Below are 12,940 nucleotides of genomic sequence, written 5' to 3'. Positions count from 1 at the left end.
GTTGCTGTGGCTCTGAGAGACAGGAGGGTTAGGGTTGTATTGTTCTAGGACAGTTTTGGATGGTTAGCGGGAGATCCAGAGAGACCCTTTGTATATGTGTGTGTGTGTGTGTATGTGTATGTGTATGTATATGTGTGTGTGTGTATTTGTGTATGTGTGTGTGTGTATTTGTGTCTGTTTATGTTTGTAACTGAGTGTGTGTATTTGTTTATGTTTGTAACTGAGTGTGTGTATTTGTTTATGTTTGTAACTGAGTGTATGTATTCGGTTTTTCTGTGTGTAACTACCTGTGTGTGTGTGCTTATATCTATGTGTGTGTAAACGTTATGTGTGTGTGAGTGTGTATCCGTGTGTGTGTCCCTGTCCTCAGACCACAGTGCTGATGCCGCTGTGTTTGGGCTTGGTGGAGGAGGGGGGGGCGGGGGTGGTTGGTGGTTGGGGGTGGTGGTGTGGGGGGTGAGGGGCGTGGTGCTGGGGGTGAGGGGGAGGCTGGGAGGAGGCTGAGCCGGGGGGTGGGTGGTACTGGTGTAGCGGGGGTTGGGGGTGTGTTGGGGGGTGGTAGTGGTGGTGGTGATGGTATGGTGGAGGATTCTGCTGGACTGGAACATGACAGTACTGAGCCCCATGGTGAACCTCACCCTGGCCCTGGGCCGTGTGGTGGAGGTTGGACGGGTGGGGAGTGTGGGAGATCAGAGTGGGGTGCTGGGGGGACAGGGAGGGAGAGGGGGACTTCCCCCTTTTGGTGCCGAACAGAGAGCCCAGCAGAGAGGAGGAGGAAGGGATGGAATATCCTCTGGAGGGGCAGTCTCTCTCTCGAGATGACATCACTCTGCGTCTCAGGTGGGGGCTGTGGTGACTAATGATGGAGCCCTGTTGACAAGTCAGACAGGCAAACAGACATGAGAGAGAACAGCCAGTAAGAGAAGAGAAAGGACAGCCAGTCATCAAGCAGAAAGGACCGCCAATCAGAGAGCAGAGAGGACAACCAATCAGAGATAAGAGGAACAGTCCCTGTACAAGCCAGGCCATTGCTAAACATTACTGGTCGAGGACAACTACAAGGAGACATGCTGAATGATGAGTGGCTGAGTCAGATCAGCTACTCTGTTAGTGCAGGAACAGACCAAAAGCCTGCACAATGAACATTGTTCAGTTCATTAGGAAAAGAAACAAACATATCACTTCACAGCAGAGTTCAAACAGATGCAGTGGTACCCAGACACAGCTAATCCAGTTACTAAGCACACAACAGCCATGCAGCAAACATGCAGAAACATGACCATGCTGAAATTCTTAGACTGTTAGGACATTATATTCACCTTCAGACAGGCTACATATAAAACCACTCAATTTTAGTTGGGTTTAATTTGTCGTTATCTAAGGTCCAGGATACTTCTTACGATAATTCATCTGTTCAACCGAGTATTGCACACTGTGTTGTATATTGATTAATTATTTATTATCAGTTATTATAAAGAATCCAGATCAATTACTAGGGATACATTGATAACACCTTTTCATTGCCGATACAGATTCTGAACTATGTGTATCTGCCATTGATCCTGATCCTGCCATTTGTAGTTTGTTGATATCTGCACATTCACATAATTATTGTTCATGACTGAATAATAAGTCACACAATTGTTTAGGAACTGACTCAATATTAACCTGACATTTAAAGTGGAATTTACACAGTTTTTACAACATAAAATCTGATTAAAATATGCTGAAATACAGTCCAAGGACACCCCAAGGTACATTAAAGCATATAGCATAGTAGAATGGGAAAGTGGATGTGAAATGAACAGTCACTGCAGTAAAACCTACGGATGTGATAAACTGGCAATTTTCCTTAAACTTTATAGTGCCATTTCTTATCATCTTTTTGTTAAAATGATCAAATTCAATGTGAATTGGCATGTTTGGCTAGTTGTTGTCTAAGCACAACCATCAAAGTATCACTAGATGGAATTCTGTTAGAGGCACTTGGTGTGTAGCGGTACACTTGGTGTGTATTGAAAAAATAAAAAAAGGCTACAACACTTAACATCAGGCTTGCTATTTACCTATGAATCTGAATAAGAGTAGAAAAAGCACAGTTAAAAGTATTATATTCTCATTCTCAATAAGGCAATAGCTAGCTGGCATTAGCTTCTCTATTGTCACCCAATGAAACAACTGGTTGTTAACTACCATTTTGGGTTGTTGCTGTTTTCCAGACTACAGACATTACTGTGGTGGTTGTTGAGCTTCGACATGTTTCCATCTGACCATCATCAGCAACTAATGTGTTTACGGCACACTGGTAGGACAATCTGTTACACTGGTTCATCACACAGAACACTGGTTCATCACACAGAACACTGGTTCATCACACAGAACACTGGTTCATCACACAGAACACTGGTTCTTCACACAGAACACTGGTTCTTCACACAGAACACTGGTTCATCACACAGAACACTGGTTCATCACACAGAACACTGGTTCATCACACAGAACACTGGTTCATCACACAGAACACTGGTTCATCACACAGAACACTGGTTCATCACACAGAACACTGGTTCATCACACAGAACACTGGTTCATTACATAGACTCCCCGTTGCCAATGCCCGATCCAATATATTTGACCAGTATCAGAAATGTTTCTAATGCCAATATTGGATCAGTGCAAATATATAATTTGGCCTGGGTTAGTTATCCAGATCGTTTAGCCTAGGCTCAGAATGTGGCTGCTACTATGAAACATCTAATCACTGATCTAAACATGACTTAGTATAGTTGATGGATGAAATCTACAGTCTTTGTCCTCAACAAATAGATGTGCTGCTCCTGACCAGTAAAACCAAATGTTGCTGTTCTTTCCAGGCCAATATGACCTCATGTTTCTGCTCTGTATTGACAGGACCTGGTATTGTTGGTCTGCAGCCTGGTAGAGTGATCGCTTCAGGTTAGGAAGAAAAGAGACAAGAGGACAGATTTTATTTTCTATTTTCATCATCACTCTGAAGAATGGAACCATGGCTTTCTCAGGTGTACAAACAGCAAAGAGAAAAATAAATACAAAGTAAAAAGCCCAAAACTAAACAGTGACAAATCATCAGCCTCAATGTTACTGAAGATTAGCCAGTTGGATTAGTCAGGTGTATTAATCAGGCATATTAAATATGGGCGAATTAGTCAGGCATATTTAGTATGGGTGTATTAGTTTGGCGTATGAGTCAGTTGTATTTAGTATGGGAGTATTAGTCAGGCATATTAGTCAGGTGTATTTAGTATGGACGTATTTAGTATGGGCGTATTAGTCCGGGGTATTAGTCAGATGTATTTAGTATGGGTGTATTAGGTGTATTTAGTATGGGTATTAGTCAGGTGTATTTAGTATGGGTGTATTAGGTGTATTTAGTATGGGTGTATTTAGTATGGGTGTATTAGTCCGGGGTATTTAGTATAGGTGTATTTAGTATGGGTGTATTAGTCAGGGGTATTTAGTATGGGTGTATTTAGTATGGGTGTATTAGTCCGGGGTATTTAGTATGGGTGTATCAGTCCAGGGTATTTAGTATGGGTGTATTAGTCCAGGGTATTTAGTATGGGTGTATTAGTCCGGGGTATTAGTCAGATGTATTTAGTATGGGTGTATTAGTTCTGCGTATTAATCAAGCGTATTATTCAAGTGCTAGGAGCACCTATATGGGAGGTTAACACTGAGCAGAGAGACAGATGAGCAGAGAAACAGACAGGCAGGCAGACAGCCCAGGCAGGCAGCATACTGTCCTCTTGAAGTTCAGGGAGAAGAAACAATGTAGATCACACCACAGAAACCAGAACAAATAGTGCATTCAATGAAACAACCAGAAAAATTTGATAAACTGTTAAATCAAACCAAAAAGCAAAAAGGGATTCAAGACTACCAAATGCAGTTACATTTTAGGGTACACAGCGTCATGCCACACAGGAAGTTGCCAGACAGACCAATGATCAGGGTCTTCCTACTTACTTCCATATTGCTGTCTAGTGATCCAGCACTGCTGCGGCGCCCACGCTTCCCTGCAGCCCAGGGTCAGAGGTCAGGTTAGAGTCAGAGACCAACACACTACAAAGGGTTAATACCTGTTGTAAAGGGATTAACTACACAACAAACATGGCGTACAGCTACAACTACTAGTTAACCAGCACAGCTGGTGTACAGCTACAACTACTAGTTAACCAGCACACCTGGTGTACAGCTAAAAATACTAGTTAACCAGCACACCTGGTGTATAGCTACAACTACTAGTTAACCAGCACACCTGGTGTACAGCTACAGCATCTAGTTAACCAGCACACCTGGTGTACAGCTACAACTACTAGTAAGCCAACATCCAAACCCTACTATTAGATACTACTAACAACACTACAAATGGTTAATACCTGTTGTCAAGGGATTAACTACACAACAAACATGGCGTACAGCTACAACTACCAGTTAACCAGCACACCTGGTGTACAGCTACAACTACTAGTTAACCAGCACATCTGGTGTACAGCTAAAAATACTAGTTAACCAGCACACCTGGTGTATAGCTACAACTACTAGTTAACCAGTACACCTGGTGTACAGCTACAGCATCTAGTTAACCAGCACACCTGGTGTACAGCTACAACTACTAGTTAGCTAACATCCAAACCCTACTATTAGATACTACTAACACTACAAAAAACTCTAGATACTTACACTAGATACTACTGACAAAACTACAACCAAGCCCTAGATACAAACCCTATCTACTACCAACAACACAACTACCAAAACCTAGATACCAATACTACTAACAATACTACTACCAAACCCTAGATACTAATACTAGTTATTACAAAAACATACTAGATACCAGTATGAGACAATAACAACGATACTACTACCAAACCTCAGATACTAATCCTATAGACACTACCAACTTTATTACTACCAAAATAAAGTGCAGTATTTGGACAGTAACACACATTTTGTTTTCATGGCTCAGAACTCCAGTACACTGGTTTTGAAATGAAACAAAGACTAAAAGGTTAAAGTGCAGACTGATAGCTTTAGTTTGAGTCTGTAGGAGCCATTTCTCTAAGTTATGTAGGAACCATACTAAAACCAATTGGACAGGTATTTAAATACCACTTCTACTGGTATAACCTATACTATTACCAATTATATAAGTATGAACTACACTACTAAAAATTATAGAAGTATTAACAATACTACAACCAGTTATACTAGTATGAACTACACTACTACCGCTTATACTGGTATGAACTATACTATTATCAATTGTACTAGTATTGACAATAGTACTACCAATTATAAAGGTATGAACAACACTACACTGCTACCAATTATACAAGGATGAACTATACTACAACCTATTATTCTGGTTTTAAAAATACTACTACCAATTCTACAAGTATGAGCTATACTACTACCAATTCTACAAGTATGAGCTATACTACTACCAATTCTACAAGTATGAGCTATACTACTACCAATTTTACGAGTATGAGCTATACTACTACCAATTCTACGAGTATGAGCTATACTACTACCAATTCTACAAGTATGAGCTATACTACTACCAATTCTACGAGTATGAGCTATACTACTACCAATTCTACGAGTATGAGCTATACTACTACCAATTCTACAAGTATGAGCTATACTACTACCAATTCTACAAGTATGAGCTATACTACTACCAATTCTACAAGTATGAGCTATACTACTACCAATTCTACAAGTATGAGCTATACTACTACCAATTCTACTAGTGTGAATCCCTCTCTCCCTCTTCCCTCCTCCTCTCTCCTCAACCCAACAAAATTCTAACAAATTTCTTTGCGTTGGTCTAAATGAAAAGGTATCTTTAGCATACTTACCTGGTAAAATAGCAGTACCTTTATTTTTATTTTAAACATTATTGAATACTTAACAAAAAATATAGAGTAAAGGACAGCAGTCTAAACAGATAATAAAATAAAATGACTGAAATATCTTAATGTAAAAATATGTCTGAAGCTCTGATACTATGAGTCTATGGAACAACATGAGTCAGAACTGGCAGGACACTTCTAATGTTCTATTAAAAGAGATTTCAAGAGGGAAACACTGAAAAGGATAACATGAGACTTTAAATCAAAACGATGTGAGATTAAGGTCTATTCAAACAATTACCAGAAACAGGCAGCTACAGAAGCAGATTGGCCTGATTGTGAACGAACACACTCAGTTCTTTAATAAAAATGCAACAGTATTCAAAGCGCCAACTAAAAACTGAGAAATGTAAAAGATTGAAAGTGTGAGAAGAAACAGGTTGAAAATGAATAAACTGAAGAGCAGAGCAGACTGAGATAAACAATACAATTTTGTGCATAAAAAGCTGGAATTGATGACAATGACCCACAGGTAGGTGAGCATCCTCCTGGCCTAATCTAACCAGTAGGGCTGTGTATCAAGAACCGGTTCCAAGTTCCAAATTTCCAAGAACCGAAAAGACACGTGCATTTCGATTCTGCTTCGGTTCCTAACGTTTGCATTTCAGTTGCGCATTTTACAGTCCATAAACGTTGCACTTATCTGTCAGCACCTGATATGCGGACGGTGGACCTAATGTCACGTAATTAAACAGCAAAGAGGTGAGTGTCCTACTGGCCTAATCTCACCAGCAGAGAGGTGAGTGTCTTACTGACCTAATCTAACCAGCAGAGAGGGGAGTGTCCATCCTTCTGGCCTAATCTAACCAGCAGAGAGGGGAGTGTCTTACTGACCTAATCTAACCAGCAGAGAGGGGAGTGTCCTTCCTTCTGGCCTAATCTAACCAGCAGAGAGGGGAGTGTCCATCCTTCTGGCCTAATCTAACCAGCAGAGAGGGGAGTGTCCTTCTGACCTTATCTAACAAGCAAAGAGGGGAGTGTCCTACTGATCTAATCTAACCAGCAGAGAGGGGAGTGTCCGTCCTTCTGGCCTGATCTAACCAGCAGAGGGGAGTGTCCGTCCTTCTGGCCTAATCTAACCAGCAGAGAGGGGAGGGTCCGTCCTTCTGGCCTAATCTAACCAGCAGAGAGGGGTGTGTCCATCCTTCTGGCCTAATCTAACCAGCAGAGAGGGAAGTGTCCGTCCTTCTGGCCTAATCTAACCAGCAGAGAGGGGTGTGTCCATCCTTCTGGCCTAATCTAACCAGCAGAGAGGGGTGTGTCCATCCTTCTGGCCTAATCTAACCATCAGAGAGAGGAGTGTCCGTCCTTCTGGCCTAATCTAACCAGCAGAGAGGGGTGTGTCCATCCTTCTGGCCTAATCTAACCATCAGAGAGGGGAGTGTCCGTCCTTCTGGCCTAATCTAACCAGCAGAGTGGGGAGTGTCCGTCCTTCTGGCCTAATCTAACCAGCAGAGAGGGGAGTGTCCTACTGATCTAATCTAACCATCAGAGAGGGGATTGTCCGTCCTTCTGGCCTAATCTAACCAGCAGAGAGGGAAGTGTCCGTCCTTCTGGCCTAATCTAACCATCAGAGAGGGGAGTGTCTGTCCTTCTGGCCTAATCGAACCAGCAGAGAGGGGAGTGGCCGTCCTTCTGGCCTAATCGAACCAGCAGAGAGGGGAGTGTCCGTCCTTCTGGCCTAATCTAACCAGCAGAGAGGGGAGTGTCCTACTGATCTAATCTAACCATCAGAGAGGGGATTGTCCGTCCTTCTGGCCTAATCTAACCAGCAGAGAGGGAAGTGTCCGTCCTTCTGGCCTAATCTAACCATCAGAGAGGGGAGTGTCCGTCCTTCTGGCCTAATCGAACCAGCAGAGAGGGGAGTGTCCGTCCTTCTGGCCTAATCTAACCAGCAGAGAGGGGAGTGTCCGTCCTTCTGGCCTAATCTAACCAGCAGAGAGGGGAGTGTCCTACTGATCTAATCTAACCATCAGAGAGGGGAGTGTCCTACTGATCTAATCTAACCATCAGAGAGGGGAGTGTCCGTCCTTCTGGCCTAATCTAACCAGCAGAGAGGTTAGTGTCCTGCCATTATGAGATAAATGGCAGGTTATAGACATTGGTACACATTGGAAACTCCAAATGAGACTCTACAGGGATTTGTTTTTTTAAACTAAAGTACAATAAAAAAAAAGTGTCTGGAACCTTCTGTGCCATAGATATGAAAACCTAAGAACAGGTTGCTAAATAGTGAAACTGTCCTTTAAGAGAGGCCATAAGACTCCTATACACAAACTGCTCACCTGCGTCTGAGAGGTCTCGTAGTGAGCTGCTGAGGGCACTCCTTTTTAGCCCCTCCCCCATGGTGTAGCTGTCATCAAGGCTGCCCCGACCCATTTGGCCATTTCCAGAGTCCTTCTTCAGCACTGAGCTCTGTGATAGGCTGGGTCGAACCATACCCTTCTGCTTCTCCAGTTCCGCTATAGGAGAACACACAGATTAGACAGTGTTGTGATAGGCTCTGGGACCAGTCAGTCAGCCCTTAGCGCTGTGATAGGCTCTGGGACCAGTCAGTCAGCCCTGAGTTCTGGATAAATGACACACATTTTATGTTTTCTAGCTCATTTGAATGGAAGTTCTTTATCTTCTGGATGCCTCTGCTCAGGGTTAGAAAAGATAAAAGACACTAACATTCAATGCGGTATTTCTCCATCTCCTGGACCTCAGCAATGGATTCTCTCAGGTCGTCAGTAAACTTCTTTCTGTCTTGAGGGTTTGGGGCGTTGAAGTTTATCAGAACCTTGATATCTGCACCTGGAACCGCTGATGTTAACCGCACACCGTTGGGATAGTCTAAGGAACGATCACAAGACCAGTAACATCTATCATATATTCTTCTGTAGTGGTCAAAAGAGGCAGAGGCAGAAAAACAGTATGTAAATAAAGCTATGTATTATAGAGGTAAAGAGAGACAGAGGCAGAAAAACCTCAGCAGAGCTTCCAGACCAAAGACCGTAGGACATCTCTATCATTATAAGTCACTGACATTACAAGATATGTCTAACACTAGGACATCTGACATTACAAGATATGTCTAACACTAGGACATCTGACATTACAAGATATGTCTAACACTAGGACATCTGACATTACAAGATATGTCTAACACTAGGATCAATCAATCAAATTTCAATCATTCAAATCTATTTATAAAGCCCTTTTTACAAAGTGCTTTACAGAGACACCCGGCCTTAAACCCCAAGGAGCAAACAACAGTAGTGTTGGATTTCAGTGGCTAGGAAAAACTCCCTGAGAAGGCAGAATTTTAGGAAGAAACCTAGAGAGGACCCAGGCGGTGACCAGTCCTCTTCTGGCTGTGCCAGGTGAGATATTAAGAGTCCAATTAGAATAATAAATACATTTCTCTGGGCTAAATCCAGAGTCTATTTGATTCTAGACTAGGTCAAAAGTATGCCCAGGCGGACAAGAACAGGGACAGCAACGGGCCCCCCAAACCAGGTACTCCGCAGGTGTGGACCAGGACCTCATCTTCTCCTAAAATTTAAAACTGGAGGAGACTGAGAAAAGTTAGAAAGTGCATTCCTCATATCCCCCAGCACAATAATATAGCAGCGTAACACCTTGGAACTGAGATGGGGGGGTCCGGCGACAATGTGGCCCTACCTGGGGGAGGCCCCGGACAGGGCCCAACAGGCAGGAAATCAATCCACCCACATTGCCAGGCATCAACCAAAGGGACACCCACCAACCGCAACCCCCCTGAATGAGGGCCGTGTATTGCCAGCAGCATACAGCCCAATTGTACAAGTGCGCAACAGAGAGTCAACAACAAGCCAGTGACTCTTCCCCCGAAAGGCATTGGAGGGAGGGCATCCCAGTGGTGACGAGAGCCCACCTGGCAAGACAGCAAGGGTGGACAATATCAAGCCTACTGGTCACCTTCATGCCACCGGGCCAGGCTACACCTAATTATAAACCACTGTAGAGATGAGTTTTTAGTAGACACTTGAAAGTTTGCACTGAGTTTGCATTTCTAACCTTAATTGGCAGATCATTCCACAGTAGTGGAGCTCTATGAGAAAAGGCCCTGCCGCCAGCTGTTTGTTTAGAAATTCTAGGTTCAATTAAAAGGCCTGCATCTTGCGATTGTAGGTTACGTGTAGGTGTGTATGGTTGGATCATTTCAGCAAGGTAAGTAGGAGCAAATCCATGTATTGATTTATAGGTTAAGAGTAAAACCTTAAAATCAGCCCTAACAGGCAGCCAGTGTAAGGAAGCTAGGACAGGAGTAATGTGTTAAAAAAAAAAAATTCTAGTTAGGATTCTAGCAGCCATGTGCAGCACTAATTGAAGTTTATTTATTAATTTGTCTGGATAACCAGAGAGAAGAGCATTGCAGTAATCTAATCTAGAAGTAACAAAGGCATGGATACATTTTTCTGCATCAGTTTTTGATAGAAAGTTTCAAATTTTTGCAATGTTTCGAAGATGAAAATAAGCAACTCTTGAGACATATTTTATATGTTCTTCAAAGGAGAGGTCAGGGTCAAGGGTAACGCCAAGGTTTTTTACAGTTTTTTGGGATACGACCATGCAGCCGTCGAGGTTCACAGTGAGATCTGCTAACAACACTCTTTGTTTCTTGGGTCCTAAAACGAGCATTTCTGTTTTCCTTGAGTTTAAGAGCAAGAAATTCTCTGTCATCCACTTCCTAATATCTGAAATGCATGCTTCCAAAGTAGCTAATTTAGGGGCTTCTCCATGCTTCATTGAAATATATAACTGTGTGTCATCAGCGTAACAGTGAAAGTTTACATTGTGATTTCGGATTACATCACCCAGAGGGAGCGTATATAGTGAGAACAATAATGGGCCCAGAACCGAGCCTTGAGGAACACCAAAGCATACACTAACAAACTGATATCTTTCAGATAAATAAGATTTAAACCAGGCTAGATGGGATCTGAAACCGGACTGGAGTATTTCATAAATGTTATTGGTCTTTAGGAAGGCATTCAGTTGTTGGGAAACACATTTTTCTAAGATTTTTGAGAGGAACGGGAGGTTCGATATTGGCCTATAATTGTTTAATATGTCGGGATCCCGATTAGATTTTTTTTAGAAGAGGCTTAATTTCCGCTATTTTGAGTGAGTTTGGTACACATCTGGAGGAAAGGGAGCAATTTATTATGTTCAGCATTGGCTGACCTAGCACAGGAAATAGCTCCTTAGGACATCTGACACTACAGGGTGTCTCTAACACTAGGACATCTGACATTACAGGGTGTCTCGAACACTAGGACATCTGACAATACAGGGTGTCTCTAACACTAGGACATCTGACACTACAGGGTGTCTCTAACGCTAGGACATCTGACATTACAGGGTGTCTCTAACACTAGGACATCTGACAATACAGGGTGTCTCTAACACTAGGACATCTGACATTACAGGGTGTCTCTAACACTAGGACATCTGACATTACAGGGTGTCTCTAACACTAGGACATCTGACAATACAGGGTGTCTCTAACACTAGGACATCTGACATTACAGGGTGTCTCTAACACTAGGACATCTGACATTACAGGGTGTCTCTAACACTAGGACATCTGACAATACAGGGTGTCTCTAACACTAGGACATCTGACATTACAGGGTGTCTCTAACACTAGGATATCTGACATTACAGGGTGTCTCTAACACTAGGACATCTGACACTAGGGGACATCTCTGTCACCACTACTCACTCTGGTTGTCAAACAGCAGCACCTGCATGCCATACAGGGAGAAGGACTGGCGGAAGCTGTACGTAACAGAGTTCTTCTTCTTCTGGAAGATTTTCGTCACCTGATGAGGCACAATAAAACATTGACACAAAGACAGAGACATAAAGAGACATTCAGAGACAGAGACACACATAGACATACAAAAGACAGAGACACAGAGACAGAGACATACAAAGACAGAGAGGCAAACAGAGAAAGAGGCACACAGAGACAAATTGAGACACACAGAGAGACACACACAGACATAAACAGAGACATACTGAGACACACAAAGACATATGGAGACAAACAGAGACAGAGACACTCAGAGATAAACAGAGACAGACAGAGATACAGAGAGACAGACCAAGACATATAGAGACAAACAGAGACAGAGACACTCAGAGACAAACAGAGACAGACAGATACACAGAGAGACAAAGACAGAAAGAGACACACAAAGACAAACTACGAGACAGAAACATACAGAGACACACACAGACAGACTGAGACATACGTAGACAGAGACAGACTGAGACAGACTGAATGACTTCATCTGTTCATTGAGATCCTACATGGCCTTGTAGATAACTGGCTGGATTACAACAAATTCTCAACTCACAGAGACACAGTCACTCGACCATGGGTCAGTCACCTCACAGGAGTTAAGGATGACAGAGCTGAGCTCTCCAACGTACCACCAGAAGGTCATTGAAGAGGAAGATCTCTCTTTGGTGCAGACCCAGTTTCTGAGGCTTGTTTGGGTCTGGGACCTCAAACAGTCGACAGTAACACACCAGCCTGCGATGGGGCAGGGAAAGGACACAGCCCAGTCCATGGTGCAATGACCCGATCTGGGGTGGAAAGGAGGGAGGGTGTGGGGGAGAGAGATAGGGACAGGGGGAGAGGAGGTGAGGGCAAACAAACAGACTACTGAAATACAGGCAAACCATTTAAACCTCAGTGGTACAAAATTGCAAATTCATTTTTAAACACTTAATTTGGACCACATTGGGTGGCTGATTTGTGTTAAACTTTCTGCTATTGAACTATTGATAAAATCATATAAAATGTTGTTTTACGACATGTTATCTGGGGTTTTCTTCTGCTGTTCTATCATTCCAGCTTTTTTTCAAGCAAGGAGATTCAGGTATCAAAAGGCTGAACAGAACTGAAAGAGAAAACGGCACTTTCCTGACCTCTTGAC

At 42.8% G+C, this 12,940-nt stretch overlaps 1 protein-coding gene across 5 annotated transcripts in view; it reads right to left on the bottom strand.

Moving 5' to 3' along the window:
- Positions 1 to 263: 263 nt before the first annotated feature.
- The window catches only part of iqsec1b (IQ motif and Sec7 domain ArfGEF 1b), a 136,462-nt gene continuing 123,785 nt past the window's right edge, over positions 264 to 12,940 (bottom strand). For 4 of the 5 annotated variants that reach the window (XM_029113622.2, XM_029113623.2, XM_029113632.2 and 1 more), the window contains 6 exons: positions 12,432 to 12,587; positions 11,716 to 11,815; positions 8,637 to 8,798; positions 8,249 to 8,425; positions 4,006 to 4,055; positions 264 to 870 (listed from right to left, as the gene is read on the bottom strand). In XM_029113622.2, coding sequence (XP_028969455.2) covers positions 367 to 870; positions 4,006 to 4,055; positions 8,249 to 8,425; positions 8,637 to 8,798; positions 11,716 to 11,815; positions 12,432 to 12,587 — 1,149 coding nt within the window. In that variant the 3' untranslated portion in view covers positions 264 to 366. The remainder of the gene's footprint in view (positions 871 to 4,005; positions 4,056 to 8,248; positions 8,426 to 8,636; positions 8,799 to 11,715; positions 11,816 to 12,431; positions 12,588 to 12,940) is intronic. The other variant, XM_013136012.4, reaches the window with a different exon arrangement.

Source organism: Esox lucius, chromosome 2, assembly GCF_011004845.1.
Source record: "Esox lucius isolate fEsoLuc1 chromosome 2, fEsoLuc1.pri, whole genome shotgun sequence".
In the NCBI taxonomy this organism is placed as follows: Eukaryota; Metazoa; Chordata; class Actinopteri; order Esociformes; family Esocidae; genus Esox; species Esox lucius.
This window is presented reverse-complemented; position numbering and strand designations above follow the sequence as displayed.